Raw genomic sequence first — 26,791 nt, 5'->3', positions numbered from 1 at the left:
ATCGGCTAAACTGTAAAGCGCTTGGATAATAAAGGCACTATGTCAGTGCAGCTATTTATCATTTATAATGGCATTGATTGGATTTGATCACTTTAACATTGATGTTATATGCAGAATCATATACTCTACACATTATATACCATACTATGCACACACGTATAACCCCCGTCCCTCCAACAGACGGTGCTACTGTTCTATATGGTCTGAGTTACATTATTCCATTATGTTCATAGCCATGTAGAATTGGAAGTCCATGATGGCTTAACTGGTCAAATGTGTACAGGATTAACGAGTGCATGATTAAAATGAACTAGAAGCTGTGGTCCTTGGTAGCTTTGCAACGGCAGTAGTTGTTCTGTTTTTTTAGTTTTATTATAAGCATTAAAAATAACAGATTTCAAAAAAAGATTCAAACTGTGTTCACATTAGATTCCATAGTAACCTTTCCCTCTTCTTTCAACGGCTTCTTGGACCCGCTTGGATAGAAGCCACATTTGTTGCCCAGGTGCTTTGTGCTGGAACTTTATCTGCTAGAATTAATCCCCCATCAGACTATTTACGAGTCTTGTGATGTACCACAGGACAATGAATGTAATTTTTATCTGAATTGTTTGGCTTATGAGTAAATATAACCTATATCCCTGCCATGTAGATGTCAGTGTAATAGCTCAATGAGCTGGAAGGCAATTAATCATTGTCATGGGATCATAACTAACATAGAAAGTGAAAGAAAGCTAGAGCAGATGGTATAGATCAGCACTTATTTTTAATCCACAACTATACAATGATTAAATGTGCCGCATAATGAAGAGGAGACTACTGTCTAAATATGCCCCTACACGATGTGTAGTTAATAATTCAGGCACTTTGAGTATCCTGCACACACTCATTTATATCCCTTATCCTGCTGAGATTAAGGGATCATTTGAAAAAAATGCATTTGTCAAAAAAAGACATTGATTTCCTATGTGGGCATCTGCCAGATAGATTAGGACTCAAACTACTCTGATCTGGAGAGCTGAAAGTCAAAAGAACAAGAGAATCTTTATTACATTTCCTGCTCAGCACCTTTAGTAAGCTGTGATTCAGCTGGAGGAGGCTCTCTGAGGAGAAGACAATAACATTGAGTCACCTTGCTGCATTGTGAGCCTCTGGCAGCCGAGAAACGGGAATCAGCAGCAGCAGCAGCAGCAGAGACCGTGCTGCAGAGCTGCACTGGACTGCGCATCAACTATGTGTGCATTTGTGTATGAATTAGAATGTATACGTGTGTGTGTGTGTGTGTGTATGTGTGTGTAATGGGGATGATGATAAATCATAGCAAGGTCAAATACCAGCCATTGAGTGGGGATAGCGGATGATTACACTGCAGTATGGATGATGATCCAGCGACTCTGTGCTTCATTTTGCAGACTGGTTGAAGAATACACAAAAAGTTACATCAGAACAGCATTAATCAATAATAGAGTTGTATTATTGATTAATGCAGACAGTATTCATGCTTGTTGCACATATCTCACTGCTTGACCTTCCAATTCAGAACACTGATTGCCAAAAATGCATCATAGTTTCTTCTTCAGATCTGTTTCAATTGGGTGGTGCTGTTCTCATTTTGTGAACAATGTAGTACAGAATTGTTATGACTAACACATTAGGGTTTTTCCCTTTAAGGTTAAAACGTAGAACAGAACACAACGCATGAGTGTGAAATTAAAAGGAAAAAAATCTAAAAATCTAATTTATTTGATAATTAATTTCTTATGATGTGCGCTACGAACAGAGACCCCATTTGTAAGGTTAGAACCATATTATAGCAGGAAAAATCATTTTGTTCTTTGACTTCTTTCTCAGGCAGAAAAAAACTAGAAGGTTCACAGTGAATTGGTTTCTAAACAGCAGCTGCATTATCATTTTTTTCATTATTGTTTTTTTGAGAGAGGAAACGTTTTATCTCTCGCTGTCTTTGAAGAACAAGTGCCTTAAACCACTGGAGAAGGTTTCAACAAAGCATCCCCAAAAGGGAATCACGGATCAAATATTTATAATGTTGACAGATGCACGGCTCACTGATGTGCACCCCATACAGTATCATTTCCTTTCACAAAGGGCACATGAAGATTACTGTCATCTAGATTCTACACCACACAAGAAACACAAGGGGAAGGCACTTTTGCACGTGTTTCTCTGATTTTTTGACAAGTTTATTGGGATACATTTTCCTTTCCCCCAGTTTGAGCACGTTATGTTGCATCATATTAATGATAACGCAGTTATATAAGAGAGCATGATGAAGTGAAACCTTGCTGCTTGTCTGTTGATGCTCAGCAAAATAACTCCTGTGCCAACATGACTTTGAACATTGCCTGTCCTCACGCAGTGAAATTTATGGGCAGCATTGGTAAGTTGGGCAGGTCTGTTTGATGCAGCGTAAGCATTATTGTAATGTGTCATGGTCAGGAAGGCTCTCTGTCCTCAAAGCGTGACTGCAGTGAAGGTGGTGTGAGGCTGACAAACTTTATCTAAAGCTTCCATGCGTGGACGTACATTCAGTCATGTGGGCATTCTCCACCATATCTATGTACACAAACAAACAGAAACAAACAGACACACACACACACACACACACACAGTGTCCATCTCTTTCTTGTCTTCATGCAGTTCTACAGTGACCATGCACATATAGGGTTTATATTGATCTATATATGGTATAAATATACATTCTGTTGAAGTTTACATGTAGCCTACTGACTTTTATTAAAACTAATCAGCTATAGCCTACTCTTAATTTCCTAGTCTCCTCAGACATGGCTGCCGCTTGCCTCTTAATAAGCCTGTGATAAAACATTTCTGTAGGGAAGCTGGGTTCCTTGGATATTTGTATCTCTCTAAACTACTACAGTATGTGGAGATGAGAGAAAAAGGCTAAAACATGTATTTTCAGGTATTCCTTTAATCCTTTAATGTCTGATAAAGGACTTAGCTTAGGCAGTCCTGTGTGCCAAACAGCATTGTCCTGAAATGTCCCAGTCATAAATTCCAGCTTTGACCCAGTGCACTTGTAGCACAGCCTGGGGGCTACACCCTGCTTCCCTCCGCAGTGGGCTTCCCTTCTTATTTGGAGGGCTTTGTTTTAACTATCTAACGTTACCAGGCTGCTTACTTGTGGGAACTGGTGAAAAAACAGAGTCGTGAAAGGTGGTCTGTTGACGGGTTTGTTATTCTTCCCCTTTAAAAAAAACTATGCAGCCCTAGCGGTGGTTTTATCTTGGCTCTCTGGAAAAGTCTGCGGAGAGGGAAGAGAGGGAGAGAGGGAGAGTGAGAGTGAGAGAGAGAGAGGGGGGGGGACAAGCCGAGCCGGAGAGGAGAGGAGAGATCATGGCGGCACCTCTCGGGCGGGACACCCTACCTGACCACTGGTCGTATGGAGTTTGTAGAGACGGCCGGGTCTTCTTTATTAAGTGAGCGGGTTGAACTATTTATCGCTTCGTACTTTACGAGGCATTATTAAAATGTTTTGTTGTCCTATTATCGCACAGTAACAGGTGTCTCTTTCTTGCAGTGATAAAACTCATAGCACTACTTGGCTACATCCGCGCACGGGCGAACCTGTTAACTCGGGGCACATGATACGGTCAGGTACGCGAATAAACTATCTGATTTGTTGGATACCAAGGACATTTTTTCCCGTTTTTTTTTTTGTTGCTGCAATGTGTCTTCTGTCTGTGGCGGGTCGTTCAGTGTGTTTTTGTTTTGTTCGTGTTATAGATTTGCCAAGAGGATGGGAAGAGGGCTTCACGGACGAAGGAGCCAGCTACTTCATCAAGTGAGCCTTGTTTCGTTGTTTGACCGAGCAGCATTTGATCACCATAAGCTGCGTGTTTCCTTTCAAAGAGCTGTGTGTGTGTGTGATATATGCCTTTCTGTTCCACTCCTTTCCTTCCTGCCACTGTGCAGCTCTGGCACGTTTTGGTAACATGATTGAGTTCAACTTAAAAGGCTGTGCTGTTAACGCAATATTTTGTGTCTAAAAACACATGTATGCAGCACGCGGGCCACATGACAAATGACACAGAAACACATCAGCATATGGATTAACGCACGGGGGTCCCATCGGAGAGGGGAGAGCAATTATCTCTGCCTGCATTGTTAATGGAAAGTGGTAGTGCCTGGACAGGAAGAAGGTTATTAAAATTCTCCTCACATCCTCCATGCAGGACCTCTACTCTCTCCATTAGATAGGTGTACAGCCTCAGTGTGTGTGTGTGTGTGTGTGTGGGATAGAGATACTGTAAGGGGTGTGACCATGTGGTGACAGAGATGTATGGCATGATTGCATTATTGAAGCAGAGAGGACAGGATTTACAAAGTCACAGGCTGCAGTGTGAAGTTTGTTTTTGTGTGTGTGTGTGTGTCAGATTTTCACATGTCCTTCACAAATTCAAAATTGCCGGATTCAGGTTTGAAAATCATCGAAAGGCTACCACACCATCACTGCCACACCGGCACATCTGTTATGTCAAAATTACATTTGTATTTAATTTCCATCTGCAGTGTTTTCTACGCCGTAAATGTTTGCAAGGATTCTGGTCCGTGTAGATCAGATGGTTACAGTGAGAGAAACCAGGACGCAAAACCAGCAAATCATGCTGAAAGCGATCAGATAACTCAGGCTAACGACCACAGACAGAAAGCCTACTGTAAAACAAAGTGGAGACAAATTCTTCTTCAGAGCTGGGTCATTGTGAATCGCAATGACTCCTCCCACCGTAGCTTGTTTAAGGTTTTGTAGTTCTACGAGCCGTCGTCCTGTCATGGGCCCTTTTAGTTTGCCCCATTTGTTCCAGACAGAGGGGCAGTATGGGAAGCTTTTATGACCCCAGAGCTGCAGTCTTTCTCAGGGGGGATAGTTAGTTACTAATAACAGGTCGCTGCTCAGCAGATACCAGTTTGCAGCACTGACACAACATTACGAATACTTTTTGTCATTTTGCTACAATGAGTATAAAAACTGTGCACTAGAAGAGATACTATAATAGTAGAGCCAAACAAATGGCTGTCGGTGCATTCAATAGCCACTTCGAAAGACATTCTGGCATCCAAAGAGGTTGGCTTTGAAAAAACAGTTACTAACTAACAGATTTGTTGTTGCTGACACTTATAGGCTGTTGTGTGTAGAATAAAGGCGGTTTGTGTTTTTCTCTCGTTCACTCGCTTTTCCTCTGTAAGAAGCGAGAACAATACAACAGTGAAGTTGTGTGATGATGTATGATAGCCTAAACGTTATATTCTATGACATCAGTTGACTAATTGTTTCCCAGTTGGCTTGGTGGAAGCCGGGTCCTGTTTTGTTTTTTGGGAGTCAAACAGTGGACAGGAACACTCCAAGACTGTTCTCTTGTACCATTCAGCGTAACTTGAGCACAGTTGATATCTTTCTCTGTTCGCTTGGTACATGAAAGAAAGTCAAATCATTGTGTGTTTGCCCGAGTAGGTAAAACTACAACTATCTTCATTTATGATATTTTTGTATATTGAAAAATTGCTATACAGAGATATCTTGATTCACAATTATCAGCTCATTCACTAGGTGAATCTTACCAAAAGCTGATGAATACATGAGAATAAACAATACACATTTGTTCTTTGAAAGTAGGGTTATATGTATATTATATATGTGTGTGTATGTGTATAATATATATATATATATATATATATATATATATACACGTATACGTACACGTACTCATACATATACACACATATACATACGTATACATATACACACGTATACATACATATACACATATGCATACATACACATACATATACTTTGGCTATGAAGTACCGTATCAATGTTTAATGTTCATAAGTATATTGACTTTAAAGAAACAGCTGATGGGTGCAGAGCTTGTATTGAGTGCAACTTTTCCATTACAACTCAACGGAGATTTCTGTTATTGTTTTCTGGTGGAGTACTGTCATCTTCTCATTGCAAAGAAGTTCATCTCTGGTGTTTTATTTACTCTATTGCAGACCTGGATGATAACAGGTGTGTCTACAGGGTAATTACAGGTATTGCTGCTTGTGTTAATCTTGTCTTAACCTGGCTAACCTGGCAGCACTCAGCTATCTATGCTTTACGAGTGGATACACAGGCCCAGTTCATTTGTTACTACTTTGGTCTTAAAACAATTTTTCTCTCTAGGAATATGTTAACAGCTTGGGTGCAAAATATGCTTTGATGAAGATGGCTCCAGCTCAATGGGATTATTCCTGACACCACATAAAAAAAAAATGGAAAGAGTTTGGACAACTTGGACGGTGGCCCTATTTCAGACCATTAAAATCATCACAAGGCTTTTAACTGGCTTCAACTCAGCATTTTAAAATTCCCATTCATCCAACAGGGACATCCCCCATTAGCATTCAGTTTAGGTGAGTTTGTTTTTTTTGCTCCAGGGTGCAAATCATGGTTCTTTATGTCTGATGAAATTTCATCTCAGACTCGTATAATTTTCTTGTCTTTATAAGAAAACTCTCTTGACTTGATTTTTTAACACAAAGCAAGCCGGATCTTTTAATACAAACCACTGCTCTCCATCCCACTTCTCTTCTCTAGCTGAGGCAAACGGCAAACAACTCAAGCAGGACTGAAGTCCACATGGTGCTGCCGTAGATGTGGTTGTGTGTCGATGGTGGACTTTAGCTAAGATGGAGTACAAAGGAGGGATTGTTCAGACACTGCCGCTGAGGCAAAACTCACATTTATTTACACCTCGCTGTTGGCCAGCCTGCAGACCTGAACTCTCTGATTAATGGTTGCTGATGTTATGTTTGTTGTTATGTGTCAAAGTGTAAGGCTCTCAACTCCAACTGAAGAATGATTTATGATCAATATAGTTTAGCTTACATTACTTTTAATACACCAACATTAACAAATGCATAGATACAAATTCTGAGATTGGAGCGGAAGATGCTCAAAACTAATGGACGAGGTCTGTCGCCATCTGAAACAGATTGAAGTAGAGCGTCTCTGGCTGTCATACTTCTGGCAAATCTCCAAGGAAGAGTGGCCCAAATTGGAAATCGTCTTCCGACATCATCCCGTTCTCTGAAGATAATATGGCACAGATGAAACAGGAAACAGGTCTGTGTGTTGAGGTACATTTGTGTGATAGAATCAATTCATGTAAGGAATTTGACAGCAAAAGAAGGCTTACAAAATGAGGTGCGACAATGCGATGCTTATTGTATAATTAAGTACACCACAGCTAAGTAAAGCTTCCTTTTCATGTTTTAATAGAAGGAGGCTTCAGCTGTCATGAACCTTAATACGTCTCTCACATGGTTGAAGCTGGGGAAAGTTCAGTTAGATTTACTCTCCACCACATCTCTGGCACTCACTGAGCATAGGAAATGTGCAATTCTATAGCTCCCTGAGGGAAAAATTACCCCACTGAGGTACAATGGTGTCCTGTTGAGGACACAGTCCACATTGTTGAGTGGACTTACAATGCTGTGGACGGGAAGTCCAGGAAGAAGTGTGTGATGTAAAACTCACACCAAAATAAACTTCACTTACTCGTCGGGTGCGACAACCCCATCAATATTTCATAGTGTTTACCTTCCCATTCTCCTGCTGCTTGTTGTATTTATATGTTGCCCTTGCATTTTTTTAACTAGCTGACTATTTCAGGATAGTATGAGTTAATTAGCCATGTGATGGTTTGGGAGTTTTGAGGCAGGGCATTTTAATAGGGGATAAAAAAGAAGTTTAGTATCCCTACACGCCCTTATCTTTAGGCTGTTTAATGAGCCTTTCTTTTTCTGCGAACACGGCGAATTCATACCTCATCGCTGAATTCATGGAAGAAAAATTATGCCTACGGTCCTTCAAATGACCTTTGCCCTTGCAAATTGTAGATTATTTTAACGTGGAAGATATTTGTGTGTAATTTTAGGGTAACCATTGTTGCTCTGTCAAGACAAATAAATTGCATGCCAGAATTCCTGGAATACTAAAAATGTATTTAACTCGAGCTATTTGGGAATATTGTGTCTCTTTCTAGAACTATCTAAACTTTGACACCGGACACGACTTTTTAAACTTTTAAAGTGAGGTAAAACTTCTGATGTGTTTCTTTGTGCAGGGTGAGACAACAGACCACAGTGGATTTAGGATATGAGCTTTAAAGTGTTTTCCCAACTGGTCCTCCTTTGAGCTCAGACAGGAAGCAAATCCAGTTCGTCTTTTAGAAATGGTCAATTCTCAGATAAACACTCTTCAAACTTCATCTTTCATCACTGACATTAGCCAGACTTCCATTGGTTGTTGTAGATGAGACCGATTTGCTAAGTAACCTCATGTTTGCACAAACGACCGTGCATGTAAAAGGACATTGTTTTGAAATCTTTGTCGGGCACCATGGGAAGTATTGAAAGATTAAAAAACACATCACAGAATACCAATCAGACAGAGCTAGAGGGATGAGTGCAGATGCTTTTGTTTCAGCAGGGCTGAGGTGAGGGTGACAGGAACAATGAGGCAGCTGTTCATCTTCACTGATAGCTTGCTCAGGAAGAACAGAGAAATTGGTATCGATAAATCTATTGTGCTATCTGAGTGTGCCCATGTACGTATGTTACAGACAAGAAGGTGTGGATGAAACTGGGGATGTCTTTTTCTCACAGATGTTTCAGGTAATAAGATCACATAACGCCAACAGCTTTCCTACTGTATGTGTGCTCCAGTGAGCAAATATAAACTGCATATTTATTCAGTGCAGGTGTGCAGGTCTGCCCTCATACTTGCTCATGCGTTGGCCCTCCTTGAAGACTGTGTTGCATTTGCCCTACAACTCCAAGTCCAAAGCTGTGCCAGCTGTGCTTTTTGAACTGACTACTACAGCGATCCTGACTGCTGTAGGAACCACATTTCTTGAAGCGGTGTCTTCAGACTCTTTCAGTGTAGTTTATGCACCGTTTCCAGGGTAGCTTAGCAAGGAAAGATGTTGACACCAAGTCGTCAAAGGAGCTACAGCTGTGTATTTTTCTTTCTGGGCACATCCTGGCTTTACCGAATCTGCTCTTTGGCTGTCAAATATGCATTATACTGCTTTGTATTCTCCGAAGAGCTTTTTTTCGTCTGACAGGTTTTCACAGGATCAGCACACGCATGTTAACATTCAAGTTAACAACCAAGCTATATTATGATTTTATTCTTTGTGTATTTACTTAAACAACTTATGCACTTCAGCCCAATAAACTAAGACGTATATCATTTTGCCCTCAAGTAAGTCATGATATATACATTATAGACTAACACTGTCTTAGATATGAATCACTTCTGCAGACTCTTGAGTGTGAGCTTGCATGTGAACTCAGTTCAGTCTCTCCCTTTCTCTTGCTTCCCTCAAGCTGTTTGTTGAGACAGTGACCTTCAGCTGGAAATAGATACTCTGAAATGTTGGTGTTATTCTTGACAGGCAAAATCCTGATAGATCATATGAGCCGTATCTTTGAAAAGAGCACTGAAAAGCACTCCAATCGCACCATGATGCAGGAAATGCTTTGTCAAGTTTGACTTCCTCCCTTTATGCTTTCAAGTGACTGCTGGTTGGAGAGTGTAGTCAAAGGGGTTCATTCTCATTTGCATTATTCAATGAATGAACAATCATCATCATCATGCATTTAACTGTACTTGCTGATAAAATTAGAAAATTATCAAATGACTGATCAGCTGAAAACATATATGGCCCGCGGTTGTTCTTATTGCAGCATCAAAGTTCTAGTTTTTGATGAAGTAGCAGTTTCTTAGGTCACGCTGTCTCATTTTGATTTAACTCCCAGTTTGTTCCCACCATTGCACCACGTGTGCCTTGCAAGGAATGTAATGCTGAATGAACAGGCTAAATGTATTTCAAGGTCAATAGAATAGCAACCTGATGTACTTCTCTTTTTTCCAATTTTTGTACCAGTAAAAAAAAAAATTGTTCCCAAAATATTGTCATTATTATTATTATTTTTTTTACAGAAGAAAGTGATTGTTCGAGTGAGTAGAGAATGATATTTGTCTCTCTCTCTTTCACACACCCTACAGACTACGTGGAACATAAACAGCTCATTTTCAGATAACAAACGCGCATAGACACACAACCTCGCAATGAAGCACGAAGCATTTATCCTGTGAAGATGACAACAGCGCAGATGCAGGGATGCTGAAAGGAAAAGATTTGCATTCACGGCCAAGGAATTGCAAATGGGATGTTGGTGAGGTAGCGAGTCCTCTCACTCTTGTATGGTGATTTATGTTGACCATTCGTCATTATCAGTAGATCCTGGTATCCTGTTTAAATCGTGTCCAGCTATTATGCTTGCGCATCTATCTTCTCTCCGTGCTTGGGAGGCAACCTGAGCAGCGAGGCCCCATCGTTTTATAAACAGAGCAGTGTTGTCAAAATCCTGCCATTTGGTGACTTATTACGAGACTTGTGACCGCTAAACAATACATACTATATAGATCTGTCGGTGCATACAAATAGAGTCAGGGGATGAAGCAGCGGACTGAATAATGACGATGAAAACAAAGGTTAGATTGAGAGTCTGGTACAGTGGCCGTTTATGCTGTGGAACACAAAGAAACCTTTCCATCGGGCCTTGTTTGCACTTGCAATATTTAACCGACGAACCTGCAATGAATGAATACATTAAGAGCTGCGGGCCTGAGGTGTCCTCTGTGGGATGATACGTTATCTAGAATGAGACATTTACTGTCCAGACGGCTTGGGCTGGTTGACCAGTCAGAGCTGGAGCAGGAGTCGGAGCAGAAACAGGGCAGGGGAGATGCCCGAGTCGGGATGGGGACCTGCTGCTGCAGCTGCCTGCCCCTTGGCCGGGGGACTGACTTGGCTGATCAGGAAACAGAGGTGGTTGCTGATCTGCAGCCCTCCAGTTTGGAGGAGGACAGGGAGATTGAGACAAGGTAATGCAGGTTTAACTTTTGTCTTTTGCTTTGTGTAAAATAAATGTTTTTTTCACACACAAATGCTGCTACAATCTATCTGTAACATGCTGTGATAATGTGCAGCAGAGGTAAATGGAAACTTATATTGGAAAAACTCAACTTTCTTCCTCTTTTTTTTTTGTATCACCCTTTTCATATTGTTAAAGAAGGAAGCTCTGCACCTGAGTGAATTCAGCTGCCCGTCTGGAGTAAAGAAAGAGTTTGTATCCCCTCCCTGTGATTGAATTCAGATGACGGATCATTCTGCCGCATTCTGTCAGAGCCTGAGTGTGACTTGAGCCACTGCAGAGAGAAGCAGGTCCCACGCTGTTCTCACCTCGCCAGATGTGTGTGAAGAGAAGTGATTAGTGAGCAGCCACAAAGGTGGAAGATGAATGTCGTGCAAAAAGAGAAAGCCTTTCTCAGACCGCACAATTTTCATGAATTACTGATTTTTATTTTGTAAAAAGGATTCTTTGATGTAAACATGATGTCCAATAAAATATATAATGTAAATGTGAGAAGCTCACACCACCCGTAGGACATCTTTTACAAAATAGTGTAATGCCATTGATTTTCAGCAAGCACAGAACATTTGCATTTAGATAGAAACAGCTAAGATTCAGTGAACATATCCATTCGTATCCAGTTACACCAATCAAGTTAAGATACTGCATGCAAAGTGTTTCACTTAGTTCTACAATCAAAACTGTCACATACATGCTATACATAGAACTGAATCTGTGAAACTTCTTATATCTGAATTATTGTTTTATAGTATAACGGCAGTTGTCAATGTTTTTTTTAATATTTGCAATGAATCAAATGAATCATTTTTTGTTGAGAAAGGTGTCACTCGTAGTAACAAACCAACACAGAATATCATATCAACTCTGCAATCTCCTCAGCTCTAAAGGCAGAGAGACAAAATGAGCGATTAGTTGGTGAACATAGTGGGACACTGAGCCGTCAAAGAGAAGAGTATTTCTCTCAGGAGAGCTATGAATAGAGTGGATATTGGAGTTAAATTCACCGGATGGCCAGAAACACGTCTCTAAACGACTGCTAATGTTTTTCCACATCTGCTGGAATTTCTAGATAGGCAACTGTTTGCTAACAAGGTCAGTACAACAACTTTATACGGTGATAATAATGTCAATAATGTCAATTTTTCCAGCTTATTATTGTCTAAATAATTACCAGACGCGACAGTATTGTCTTCACCTTGTGAGTCTGTGTGTGTGTGTGTGTGTCCTGGAGAGAAACACCTGCTGTAGAAGGAACTACCACAGAAGCGTTTTTGAGTGGCTGGCCAGGTGTTTATTTCTATCTGTCTGTGGACAGATTTTGTCACTGTGGTGGCATCGCAGCTGTGCAAGATGCAGTCATGAAACTTGGCAGATGTGTAGTGGCGATCATAAGGAAGGCTGATTTCCAAGATGGGTGGGGTCCGAGCAAAGGCGTCGGAAGTATGGGGGTAGGAAGCAAGGAAGGGGCCATTGGCACTGAACCGATTTTGTGTCGTGGCTGGTGTAAAGATGGTCTTTAAGCTGTTCAATTAGGATATGACATATTGGCATCAACACTGCATTTTAACAGTGTTTACATGCACACAAAAAACTAGATTATTAACTCACAGTAAATTGGAGAACAATTATACTTGTCAAATACAAGATGACCTTGAACCTAACTGAATCTTCTGAGTGCCTAACGGTCTTGCTTGAAGAGGAATTGGTTCCATGTCTTGATTGAAAGTTCATTATATTTCTTGGGAGCACTCTCCTATGTACCCACAACAATGTTTCACCTTGAAGATCTGTACAGATTTGTCTGCTTAATCTGACATTCATTTACTGATCATAGGATTTGTAGCGATAAAGGTGCTCTGCAGTGTTTTACTCCATACATATTGCTTCAGTTATATTATCTGAAGTCTGAATAACCTAACACTTCAATAAGCTTATGTTCAGCAGTAGATTGAGTGCATGCGCTCTGAAAAATGTTTCTCATTGTGGATTACTTGATTGAAAAATTGCTGTTTCCATTACTGGAATATTGAGTGCGGAAAAAGATAGATGAAAAGGCCCGTCTGGCTATTGCTACAGAAAGCAGATCTGGTGGTTCGGGCAATTTCACTCACTGCAGCATTTATTGAACACATTGACCACACAGCTGTGTGAGTCCTCACAAAGCTGTCCAATTTAATTTGCTGTAGTGCAGAGATGCAAGACTAATTCTTTATTCGTGATCCGATTGATTCTCCTTCTTACTTTTCTAAATCTTCTTTGGAATTTTGATGATTTAAGATAACTTTGATTAGTATTCCTCTCCAACCAGCCACTGTCTGTTATTTGTTGAGTGAGGTGAGGCTTGGATGAACAGCAAAGATAGAGCTGATTTTGATAGATTTTTTATATTAATTAAGAAGTTTTCAAATCACTGTGAGTCCTGTTTGACTCAGTGATGATGCCTGCCCTTATCTGTCAGTGAAGCGTCGACACCGGGTGGAGCATGTGCATGTGTTTCTGTAGGGAGCCACTAGATATTGCTATTGAGTCTTTGTCTGTTTGACAGTTTGATGCAGTTTGATGCATTTTACATTTGTCTCTGTTTTATTTCATCTACTGTTAAAACAGGCCTTTCTTACTGTGCTAGCTTGTGTCTGCTTAATGTAATGTAATACTTACTTGACAATATTTCCTGCATTTCTGAGTGATTTTGGATGTCACTACATGTGATTTACACAAATTGCTGGATTGATGGCTTTCTGATTTGCTAACACAACAGACTGCAGGGTTATTATCATAGCTTCATTTCGTTATACAACAGCCAGGAAACCGTGGAAGCAGGTGATTGTGAGGTATGAATGCTGACCTGTCTGTCCATCATACACACATTGACTCAAACCACCCTTGTCTGGCCCTCTGCTCTTATCTATATGTCTGTCTGTGGATTATTGAGCCGGCCACTCAGCTATAGTCTGCCCTCCGTCCTCTCTCCCGGACTGATGGGGATGTGATCTGATAAAGAGGACTCGGGGTGAGACTGAAGGCTCTGGTTGCAGTCAGAGATCAAGGTCAGCTATTTACATTGACTGGACAACACAGTCCGGTTCCTCTTCCTCTTCTTTTTCTTCTTCTGAGGGGTTGAACAATGGAGTGTTATCATTTTATGCTTCCCTGGAGAGGCTAAGTAGAGCTATGCACTGTAAGTTCTGGCAGTGTAACTGAGTGATCCAGGGTAGAGAGAGAGAGAGAGAGAGGGATGAAACCGCAGTTATCTTCCTATCTGCACTCTTTGTGCCTGTTCTAGCACACCCACCTAGCATTGTGCACACAAGTTAACACAGGCTCAGTTAGCATACGTTAAGAGAACAGACAGGCACTCTCCTTATTGGTTGTCTTCAAGGTCAGGACAGTTTTGATTTGGACTTACTTCTCCACATCTGATCCCTAACGGGTGAGTAGCAATGTAGCGACATGTGAGATTGAGTGGACTCCGTAGCTGTCAGACTCATACTGGGAGTGTGCTATAGAGTAAGACAAGGGGGATTAATCTACTGTACATGTATATGTATTTATATATTTTAATTGTGGTCATATGGTTTACTGTGGGCAGTGGTGGAGGAAGTAGAGAGATATTTTACTGCAGTAAAGTCAAAGACCTGCATTCAAAATATTATATAAGTAAAAGTAGGTGAGTGTTATTAGCAAACATATACGTGACATACTCATCGTGACCTCTTCCCTCTCCTTGTTAGAGTATTGTATACATGTAATTGGATTATTACTGCATTATTATTGTACTGTATGGGTAGTTCAATCTATAACAATGCATCGTACTTCGTAAACTAATCACATTTTGTTGGTACAACCTAAATCTGCAAGGTAACTAGCCACTACAGAATATCTGTCCAATAAGTATGATGTGAGTAAAAAAGTAAACTATTCCCTCTGAGTTGTGTAGAAGTTTGAAGAAGAAGAATTGAAATGCTCAAGTGAAGTGCGAGTAACTTAAAGTTGTAATTGTGTACAGTACTTGAGTATATGTGCTTGTTACTTTCCACCACTGACTGAGGGTAGGTGTTGGTTATTATTCACGTCGTAATCATGCTTAGATCATTATTTTAGTATTGCAAAACATTCCCCTTTAGGTCTTTTTAATGTAATAACTTACATTATGTTTTCTTTCAAACCCTTATTTCATTAGACAATTAGTAACGATGTGCATATTTTCTCACTGCAGACACTTTGGATGCATGGTTTTCCAGTCTATGGCTGTTTTACATTTGAATGGTGTGCAATTTGCAGTTGATCCATGCAGTCAATCTAGCGCACTGGTATCATCTCCACAGCGTTGAAGTGGTCTTTACTTGCTAACGAGATGTGAAGGAGACTGGAGATGGATGAGAAAGAGCAACAGAGGGTGAAACTCAGGGGATAAGGGCAACAGCAGCTGGATGCATTTACCTGCATGTTAGTGTGTGTAGGTAGGCTAGCTTTAATCTGTGAGATGACTTCCTGAGTCCTTACTGGTGCAGAACACATTTTTCACCTGCCCCCCCCCCCCCCCGTCTCTATTAGCTGATAGAAAGCATTTGCAGCATGGCATAGTCATCAGTATCTTCGGCTGTTAGGTCATTGCCAAGTCTTCACTTCCGTTTCTCATGCCATGAATTATATCTCCCCGACTCACACTCTGCCTCCTTCATCTGATCTGGCTGTTGTTACAGCATTTCCTGTTCAAGCCACTGACAGTAATCCTGTGTAGTAAAATGAGTTGAGAAGTTGCTGTTGTTAGACACTGTCGATATACTATGATGACACTCATGGGGGCATACCATCCTTAATTTCCCGTTTGTACGCAATTGTACCAAAACAACATTTCTTACTGCAAAGATCAGAACGTAGTATATACTTTATGCAGTTATCTATTGTAACGTAACGTGAAAGTTGCAACACACTTTCTCTCACTTTCACTCAATCACCCCCTCATCTCTTTCTCTTTTTTCCTTACTCGACTACTGTAATTGCTCCTTCTCCCTCCTCAGTCCTCTCTTCTTGCTCGATGTGCATGCTGTGTATTTCCTGCCTGACTGCAGAGGGAATGGAGCAGAGAGGGCGTCCAGTTCAGGCAAACGCTCTGACGGCAGCGCTCCGCTGAGGAACGCATATATTAGAAGAGAGCCGAGGAGAGGTGAGGAGAGAAAGAGCAGCACTACAGGGAGGGAATGTGAGACGGGTTATGGCTAATGCTTTGTACCTGTGGTTTTACTTTGTGCTCTGGGGACCTCTTACATGTGTTGGTGAGGTTGGCTGGCTTTAATAATACCCATCACATGCCTAATGCTCTCGGAGACAAGGGACAGTTCAGCGATTCCGCGTATTTTTAGCTCCACCTCAGCAGCCCAACACAGGAGAAGCGGGAAAAAGGAGGTTTTGAATGAATCGACGCCGCGGTGCACAGCAGAAGACGTCAGCAACAGCAGCACTATCAGCTGAGAGGAGTACACACACACACACACACACACACACACACACACACAGGCACCACTGAGAGGAGCAGAGCAGAGCGCAGCAAATCACAGACCTGCAGCTAACATGTTGGGCCAACCAGGGCAGGCAACCTTACACGTCCCTTACAAGAGGCAGCCAGTGTATTGTGCGACTTACAGGTGTGTATCCCAGCCCATCTCCCATCACATATGTGGGATTATATTGCTACGTAGCGACTCAGGAGGCGCGTCTGCTCAGGCTTTCCGGCAGCCGCAGGAGAATGAGTGCTTTGGGATTGCATGCCGTTCAGTGTGTGTACAAAGTGCATTTGCTGGCGGGTGTCTTGTGTCTTGTCTATCGTTCGTTTTTGCGGCAGCTGGCTGTTTTGCCTTTTGGATTGCCTTCGGGGAGTGCATGTATCAATGTGTACTAATGGTGCAGTCTCTCCAGGAATGAGAGGGCAGAGAGGGAGAAAGGGAGAGAGATGCTCTCTGCAGTGCCTCATCATCACAGGTCACTGACCGCTGTGTTGATGTCAGCGGAACTGTGATCTCTCAGGCTGATTATGATGCTCTTCTATAGACATGGTTAATGTGGGATGTGTCTATAGGTTAGACCGTAGTGGAGGTTTGATGCAGTCCTCCCCACCTCTAAGTGAGCCGGAGATACACTTCTCAAAGGAAGGTACTTGTTTACATGGGTTCACTTCTCCATCCTTAGCACATCTGCTCTTAGGGCCCAGCCCACACACAGACACACAGACATTTACTGTATATATATATATATATATATATATATATATATATATATATATATATATATATATACAGACTTACACATGCAATGTCACATCTGCTGAATTTTGTACTTTTCCATGCTCTGGTGGCTCATATTGCTCTCCTTTTGCTGACATTGTATGTTGTTTACTTCGTTGATTGAAGAAACACCACGTGAGCTTTCTAGTCACAGTGTTTCACCTATCAGCCTCAAAGTGAACTGAACATGCATGCAGCTGTAAATGGCCTGCTGCTGCACATTAACAGTTTGAAATCTATGGATTTACCAGTACAACTTAGGTCAGATATGCAGGTATATGAAGGGAAATGTTTTTAAACTGTTCTTTGGTTAATTCTGTCTATTGAAATGGGCTGTGACATGGTGTCGATGCCATAGATCCATGCACAAGACATCAAGCTTATTATCATTCTGTCTGGATGTCAGCCGCAGCGATACGGTTACTTAGCCTATTTATCATTCCTGCATGTGCTCCCTCATCGGTCAGCCCTCCTGCTGTGTTCTCAGCTACAGAGGCAGTGGGCTGTAAACACCAGACCGCAAAATTTCACCTCCAGCATGAGCTGCCGATAACAGAAGTTGACGGTTTGGTTCAGCGTTGAATCAATATTATTCTCATTGTATTGTATACAGCTACATTTCAAACCTAGCTCATTTTAAGCTAACATCAATGAGCCTCTTGTGGGTTTGTCCAGTCTTGAGTGGTGGTCTGTTTTCAATGAGTTAAGTAATGGTCGACTTTAGCTGGGTCTGGTTCTCCTCAAGGCGTTGGATAACATCTGACTTTTTGTTTTGTTCCAGTAATGTAGAGTGCAGCCCAGTCACACCCAGCCCATCCTTCTCTTCTCATCCCTTGGCCAAAGGGTGAAATGTGGCCAAAAGACACAGCGCTTCATTTGTATGCTTAGCTGATATAGAGGTCATACTTTTTGTTAAGTGTGGCTTTAGCTGGACTACTTCAGCCTGACAGATGACACACCTAAAATTGGTGCAGGGGACAGAAGGCCCATGGATAGAGGGGAGGCAGTAGAAAGAGGGGGGGGGGGGGGGCCTCCCCTAAACCACACACAATCTGCACACTTCCAGGGAGACTTGATGCTTCTAAGAATAGACGTAATGATCACACCTAACAGAAAGTTGTGGTATTTGAAAAGGGAGTATATTCTCTGCGTATTAAGACCGTGACCATTTAAGTTTCCCAGAATGTGATTTAGATGAGCCTCTGTGAGGCTCATCTAAATCTGCTCACAGCAGTCTCTTTCCTGGGAAAGAGACTGCTGTGGTAAAATCTCCATCCTGCTGGCCAGGTTTTAGCTTTTGAGCTGTGCACCAGATGTGGACTACCTTGCTGCACTGATGCCTGACTTAATAAGCCTCGTAAGTCTCTACAAGCTCTCCACACACTCTCAGGACACAGAGATCTAAAAATAGCCCCTAAATTTAGTTACCCACTGCCAGCCAAGTGGAACCTCACCTAATTCATTTAATCCATCATTTTAATTTCCTTGATAAAATGATAATGCGATAGCCTGCATGCTTAAGCAATCAAGAGGGACAGATGGGAGTGGGTCAAAACCATATTATTAAATTCGTTTTCATATTTTTTTGTAACACTGTGTACTATGTTACAATATCCCTTATTTGATGTCTAATCATGCAACGTGGTGATCAGGTATTTAAAGCCACTTCTGTATTGAAAAATAGTGCTCTTGTGATCTAAATAGAGAAATACCAGATAATGACAATTTAGAGGGAACATATTGTGAGAGAAACCGACAGAGCTTTGATAGCTTTCTGTACAGAACGTTTATGCAGAACAGATGGGAAGACACTGCTATTATGCATAATATGACAAGACAATGACACCAGAAAAAAAAATGAACAGTTTGCATCCTAGTAGATGTCTTGTGAGGCGGCTGGGTCTTTTGTGTTTGGTGCCCGCATGTTGTTCATTGCCACTGAGCATTGCAGTCGTGGAGTAGCTGTGTTGTGTTAGCGCTGTGTGTCACTGTTAGCCCAGTGTGAGTGTGCTCAGTTTGCTCTGCGGCGTGTGTGTCTGCTCAGATTCTGTAATGAGAACTGCGGAAGTCCCTTCAAGCCTGGAGCTAGTCAGGACACAGTTAGCTCACAGCAGAGAACAGATATCACACACACCTGCACACACACACACACACACACCTGCACACACAAAGAGCTGACTCAGTTGGCATGTCCTGCAAAGAGGGATTTTGGGTGGAGGAGAAGTTATTTGCTAATCTTGATGAGAAGTCAGAAATGTCTTTGTTTTTTCTCCACTGGTAACATGGTATAGATATACTGTACACACTGAAGCAAACACTGCTGTAAAAGACAGGTCTGCTGCAGTAAAGTGTGCAGTGCTTTACAAGCTTGGGCACCCTCACGGCCAAGATTCTCTGCAGCAAAACTTTAACAGGACTAATCACATGTCTCCCCTACAGTACCGTCTGTATTTTTGCTTAATTTTCATGACTTAATCATTTACCACTGTACCAAAAGGTAATGTAAACAAGGGTCTGAACAATAGATATGTCTAGTTTTGTCTCCTAGTATACATTCCTCCACCATCATCTGGCTGAATATAGCTGCCCGATGTTAAAACAAATCTTTGGTTTTTCATGTGTGTGTGCGTGTGTGTGTGTGTGTGTGTGTGTGTGTGTGGCGGACAAGGTTTTGGGGGTAGAAGAAGGGTATTTAGAGTTTGGATGACATAATAATGCCACCAACATGAATGTGTAAGGGGTTTAGCCATGTTTCACAGCATGAGGGTTAGCTGAATCCGATTGTTAGAGGATCCAGTGGCTGTTTATCTGCCCCTCTGCTTTTGGACAAAAGCACTGGCAAGTGACATGGCTTTCATGAAATGGTATCAGAAAACAGGGATTACGCTGGTTCAGATGATGTAATCCTTAAGGACACAATATAATTCAACTATGCCTGTCCTGCTTTGTTTCTCTACATTATGAAGAGCATAAGTGGCGATATCATGAAGACTTACACAATATTAACATGACGTTATATTTAAAGAAGAGATGAATGAAAACTGTTGTGTTTGAGGTTATTGGACTTAATTACGCTGCCAGCTCTTAAAGAGGTGTTTTCCCAGGAGCATGTTAATGATGTGCAAAATTGCAAATATTGAACCACCCAGAACAACAGAATAAGCTGCTGTTCCGTGTTCATCTGTGTGCTCGCCCTCATTACACAATTTACCTCTCTGCCTATTTTTGCCTTGCTTTTCTGTTACAATTTAATTTTTTTTTTTTGTGATGTTTGATTTATTTTTGATGTTGCAGGATTATGGGGTTTAGAGATTCAAACAGATAATCTGACCATGAACATATGCAATTTGTGTCTGTCTGTGTGTGCGTGTGTGTGTGTGTGCTCAAGGGAATGTGTATGTAGTATGACAGATTGCCTAACTTTGGCTGAGTCCGACAGAGTCATGTTGCGGATCATTCATTCATTGGTTCCGTAAAACCTCCGGGAGCAGACGGCTCTTCAGAGCTTGAAGAGACAGGATAATGCTTGGAGTAAGTCTCACAAATGATAACTGCTGCTGCATGGGGCTGGCATTGAGAACCTGCAGGTAGGTCATCTTTGTTTTGGTACACTTGTGCTATGGGTTGCGTCTGTTTGTGCTCGATAGGACTGCATTTTGAAGGTGCACGTGGCTAGGTATAGATGCTGACAGCTTGGTCTGCTGCACAATGCTTAGATCTTAGATGGAGTGAGGGCCCCTGTCCTGATCTGCTCTTTTGTAAAAGCGCTTTAGACTAGTGACTGGAAGGATTATTGTCTTGTTATTATTATGAAATGCTGACTATAAGTTTCTTCACTTTTGTTTTACAACCCGACATACTTAGCTTTTGTACATTTTACAGAGAAAGCTGTCATCTCCGACAAGCTGCTTCATCATAAATGATCTTAAAGCTCTAAACAGTAGGAAGATGGCCAAGAGGCTGTGCAGTGAACCACCATCTCCATGCAGAATCCGTTTTTCATCACAGGGAGGATGCTGTGAACAGTGTTCTTTGTATGAATATCAAATGATGAATGCAGTTACGTGGAAGTCCGATAAAGAGCCTGTCTCCCAGAATCCTCACCTGTCTCCTGGCCTGTCTCCTCTCCTCTGCTGATTTTGCGTTGGCACTCATCAGAGAAATGCTGGAGAAACATATTTAATCTTATCGGATGAGCAGAAAAGTCTGCTCTATAAATGTGTATGTGTTTGAATATTAAATAATCTCTCACCACTACATTGATGAGAACACAGCACACATAGAGTATTACTCGAGGATATTTAATTTATCATCACTCCTCCCTGTTAAGACATTTTCATCAAAAAAAGTGTCTTTGTCGTATTTCATTTTTTGCCACTTGAACATGAAATCATGTTTTCTTCATTAAATGTACTTTTGTCCCTCATGTGATGGCGAGCATCAGGGCACCGTAACATGTGCCAGTGAATGCTTGATGCCTGATATGTTACAGTGCTCTGCTGCTCTTGAATGCTGTGGTGCGTGTGGTGTTTGGGTGGAATTAGATGAACATATGGGGTGTGTTTGGAATGGTTCTGATCTTTGCACTGCTTCGTTGTGGTTCATAAGTTACCCAGCTTGTGGATAAGGACAGTGACGTTGAGTGGAAGGAGAGAGGACCCAGAATCTCTTCATCTCTGATTCTTTCTTCGTTGAACCTCGAGCTCTCGAGTACTCTTAATTTTTATTCTGCTGACAGTGCGATGATCATTTAGCTAGTTAAGCCTCCTACACATGGGTGGAGCTCCTTGAAGGGATTCAAGGGTGAGACGGTCAAATTCAAATGAACTACTAAAATCTCTTTCTTGGTGATGTTAATAAACGTTTAATCAGTTACCACCATTTCTCACTACAAGAATGGTCTTCATTGGTAAGTTTTATTAGAAATAAAAGAGTTTTTTAGATATTTGGTGATATTGTTTCCTATTCTCTGACAGTGTTTTACATCCTACATTAGGTTTAGTTGTGCCAGTGTAAAGTAATGTCTCTCGGGTGGGTTTGTGTTGTTTAGCTACCTATGGCAGCACTATCAACAAGGCTTGCAGCACACCATTCACTCAGGTCTTTCCTGCCTGGAGTTGCAGATTCCAAGCCCTCCGTCTATCTCCTCACGGAGATTTTCAGCTTTAACATTCCCCCGCACTTCACATCCCCTTCTACATTGCACAGCTAAGTGGTTGATAGCTGTGTTTGGCTTCGTGGTGTAGGTCGGACTTTGTATTTAGCTGCTGAGATACTGTATGCAACACTCATGCAGATGTTCCAGCTCTTTAGCCACAGGCAAACGTGTGCAGTCTCAGGATGTAAAAGTTTGATCTACTTTGCCAGTTTCGATGTGATACTTGATATTGTGATATGTGATCCCAATGTCTACAGCAGTTTAGACCTCATTAGACAAATGACGACTGTGCTTCAGAGAAACTGATTGGCTTATCATATCACACATCCCAATTACATTTTGGTAATCTTCCACAATGCAGATGCAGTGGCATGAGCTAGGATGTCTTCCTGGCTGCCTGCCCATAGTTCCATCATGTCAGTAAGAGAAGAGCTGTGTCAGCGTGGGAAAGGCAAGGCAAGAAATAATTTAGGTTTGAGACGGAACGTAATTACATGCATTTGATTACATTCATTTCAATTAGGAGCCGTTGCCGATCTTCCAGTATGCTGTGCTGGCTGGCAGTTGCTTTTCATGCTTCGTTCCAGTCAGGTTCCCTCACTGTGTGTTTCTATTTGCAAGATTGTGTCAGTCAGTAGTGACTACCTTTACCTGACCTGGAATCATTTGCTTGGACCCAGACCTCGATCTTCTTTTCCTGTAATGACTGCCAGGTCGACTGGCTTGCATATCATATAGCTACAGAGCAGCTTTGCCATAAATGTCTCAGGGGTTTGTGCTACTTCTCCTGGTTCCTCCTCTCTTTTTTTCCTCTATCATCTCCGGTCTACCATAGCATGGTCTTTGCTGTCAAATCCAATTTGCAACCTCATATTTTAAGTAAGTGGGGCCTGTCAGATATCACTGCTTGTGAGAGTGAGTTGGTGTAATGACATTAAAAGCACAAATATGCTTAGTTAAGCTCTGCATATTTGTTGGAAATGTGCTACCACAGTAAATAAGCTTTTAAACAGATGAATGACACGTGCATAAGGTGGAATTTAGGGTACTCGATGGTCAACAGCCTACAGTGTAACATGACGTGTGGTGTCAGACAAACAAGAGAAATCCTGCGACGTGATAATAGGGGAGACATTTAAGATTCTGCTTAATACACCATTCAAACTTGATTCTTGACTTTTTTTTGTGCGTTTCCATTTTTGTGTTTTATTTTTATAGAACAGAAGAAGAAGAGGATTTCAAATAAAAAACCTGCTGTGACAAAGTATAACTGAGTACTGCAGTGTGGAGAGTAACGGGACAGGCAGCTGTTAGTGCTGTCCTGAGTGCTGATGCGTTGTTTTCACTGATGACCTACCTTTACTTGATCTTGCATGGTCGATTTCCTCAGTGTCAGTCAGTTACATCTCTTTCATAGCACCCGCGGAGCCTCTGGAGACGGGAGGTCAACCGCATGTTACTTCTCTTTAACCTGTGGTTTCCCAAAGCAAGTCATGTTGTCATGTGATCTGAGATTGGCTCAGACCTTTGATGATAAAACTTGACTCAGTGCAGATGAGTCTGAATGTTTGTGTGTCCGTCAGTGAATTGAAGCAAAGTGCCTTTGAGCCTCCGCTATTGATGTGCTGATCACAGTGGGGGAAAGTCTGTAGCGTGAGAGAAAACGAGTCATCGACTGTTCTACTTTCATCTGTTTTAGAGTTGGCTTGGGAAAGATTTGAATAGTTTGATTCATGCCATGGTGTCAGCTTATCACCTTGTCTCACTAATTAGACATTTTAAGATGCTGTGTTTATCATAAAACAATTGTTATCAGTAGATGAGCTCCACTGATAACATCCATGCAAGTGTAGGGCTACAGATGAGATTAATAGCATCCCCTGATGAGCGTTGCAGTCTTTCATCTCTTTTGCACTGTCAGGTATGTGATGCTTTTGCTGATTGTGTGTTTTTGTCTTGCTAAGAGATCTTTTGCTTTGCAAAACTTTCTCTCCTGCAGCTTTCTGTTGTCCCAGAAGAGATTTGCCAAGCAAGATGAAATGTCAGAACTTTCAGACCAACTAAGCTGCTCTGATGTTTAGAATTACACAAGGCAAGATATTTATGTGTAAAGTTTTATTAGATTAATTCCAGATGCAACGGTGCAATAGAGAAGAGTGTCTCATCCCCCCCCCCCCTTACGGAGAACGTTTAGATTTGTCCTTTTCTCAATTTGTCCGGTGTGTAGACTTCCACGATGGGTTAAAAGAGGTTCACAAACCATGCCTTCTATTGAGTTTCATGATGTTGGTCTCTTCTCTTCTTTGTCTTGCTTTCATGTGAACTTCCTGTCTGCTAAAATTGGATTTAACACAATGTTATGAAGCATTATTGACTGCCACAATTGACTTTTTTAAGCCCACAGAGAAGCTGCTGCAGATGCGTGGTTTTTCAAAACTGTAGTAATGCAAACCAGTGATGCTATTTTTAGGATTACCTAACTCTAATTTCGATTAAGTGTGGAAGAGTATCAAACATTCCTTTTTTCCCCTCCTCGTATTCCCCTTCCCACTCAGACATTCGCACCCTTCAGATGATAACAATCCTTGTTAATACAAATGAAAAGATGAAATAAAGATGACTCCTGGTTGCCCTGGGTCATCATTATTCAGTGAGTATGGTGCAGGATAAATCTGTGGTAATAAATATTGACGTAAAGCTGCAGGGGCCCCGTCATCGATTTATACTCCAGAGTAATGCTCGCACCAGAAAACTTCCTAACTTTTTTCTTTGTCGCAGCGTATCCCTGTACCTATTGATCCCTAAGATAAGTGCTTTGGAAAGTCATTGTATTGTCATGGTTGGAGGCTTTATAAAACCACAATTTCTTTGATGAATTACTTCAGATCACCATTTATAAATATTTATTAGTCAGCCAAATTTGTGCCAATGGAGCAGGGGAAGTGCTGAGGCACTCACAGTCCTGTTGGGATCCATCCCTGGCTACAATTCGTCACTGGAACAATTTCAGGTTGTAACAAGTTTATAACAGTGCAACCAAGAGCAAACCTTCCTGTGTAAAATATATTAATAAGGGTTTTGGGCTCTTTGTGAAGCCTTTGTTTGTACACTGGAGTTAAGCCTCAAATATTATTTTTTGCTGTTGACTTAGAGTTTGAAAAATGTAATTTCCAACTGAGCAGGCATGAAATGAGATGTAACTGATGAACAGCACCTATTTTTGGCAACATATTTTAGTATCCAAACCAGGAAATCAACATGTTAATGGAAACTTGTACACAAGAAATCTGAGATATTAAATGTTCTTTCTTTATATATTCAGTATACAGGAGTGTGACCATGAAATAATTATTGAAGTTTTAGTGGTTGATTACAATCAGTTAATTCATTTCAACATCAAAAACAGTTTATATCATGAAATGTCAGTGAATTTGACGATTATTAATTTATGTAGAGTAGTGTTTCCTTGCATCCTGATTCTGTATTATTGGTCCAACACAGGCCTTTCTTGCATTCACTGCAATGCAATTAGCGGTTGCCTTGCTTATGTTTTGGAACGGCATGGCCTAAAGGACCATTGTGACTTCAATGAAATGTGCTGTGTCAGAACTGTGTGTGTGTTGAATGTTAATGAGGTGACAAACCGTCCCTCTCTCTGACAGGGGTTCAGACTCTGGCAAATCCTTGCACCTGTGTCTGCTCTCCTTCGGGCCTGCTTGAGCCTGCCTTTGCCACTCTGTGCCCAGTGCTGCTTGAGTGGTTTTGCTGGACGGCTACAGACTCCATAAAAGCAGAGCATCTACCAGGGTTTTCCTGTTTCATTGATGCTGTACATGCATGGGTAGTGAGGCATATCTGTTCTCCAGTAAGGCTGTAATCACTGTGTCGTACTGTCAACTCAGCTTACAATCTCTGCGGTTGTAAACAGTGAAGATCATGATGTTGATGATAGTAGTCAATGAGTGCAATGACAGGGAAAAGCCAGTCAGTCAGTGTGAAATGTGTTTGCTTGGTTTCCTTCATTTCCATACTGAGTGATAGTGGAGTTTCCCAATAACTCCTTGGAGAGACTGCCCATATAATTCCTCCTCAAATGTCAGCTGGGCAAGGCTGCTGCAGTGCTCTGCTATGAAGCTGATAAAGGTCAGTCAACATGTGCAAATCCTGCTGCAGAATGCTTATCTCCTTAATGGCTCCCTCCCTGTGTCTGGATATTGAGCACAAACCGCTGTTATTAAGGCTTAATTAATTCTGCCTGCCAGAGCTGGGACGCTACAGGGTGTTACTGAAGCTCCATGATATCTCTCTCTCTCTCTCTCTC

General features: G+C 41.5%; 1 protein-coding gene across 14 annotated transcripts in view; it reads left to right on the top strand.

The window, feature by feature from the left end:
- Positions 1 to 3,327: 3,327 nt before the first annotated feature.
- The window catches only part of plekha7b (pleckstrin homology domain containing, family A member 7b), a 64,188-nt gene continuing 40,724 nt past the window's right edge, over positions 3,328 to 26,791 (top strand). For 10 of the 14 annotated variants that reach the window (XM_031846088.1, XM_031846097.1, XM_031846096.1 and 7 more), the window contains exons 1-3: positions 3,328 to 3,458; positions 3,560 to 3,636; positions 3,766 to 3,823. In XM_031846088.1, the coding sequence (XP_031701948.1) occupies positions 3,376 to 3,458; positions 3,560 to 3,636; positions 3,766 to 3,823 (218 nt within the window). In that variant the 5' untranslated portion in view covers positions 3,328 to 3,375. Of the gene's footprint in view, positions 3,459 to 3,559; positions 3,637 to 3,765; positions 3,824 to 5,832; positions 7,148 to 7,175; positions 14,079 to 14,108; positions 14,462 to 15,572; positions 16,677 to 26,791 lie in introns of those variants that run through there. The other 4 variants (XM_031846100.1, XM_031846101.1, XM_031846099.1 and 1 more) reach the window with 4 other exon arrangements.

This window comes from Anarrhichthys ocellatus, unplaced genomic scaffold (assembly GCF_004355925.1).
Source record: "Anarrhichthys ocellatus isolate YVR2014 unplaced genomic scaffold, GSC_Weel_1.0 scaffold6, whole genome shotgun sequence".
Classification (NCBI taxonomy): domain Eukaryota; kingdom Metazoa; phylum Chordata; class Actinopteri; order Perciformes; family Anarhichadidae; genus Anarrhichthys; species Anarrhichthys ocellatus.
The sequence above is the reverse complement of the archived record's forward strand: the minus strand, read 5'-3'. Positions and strand labels throughout refer to the sequence as shown.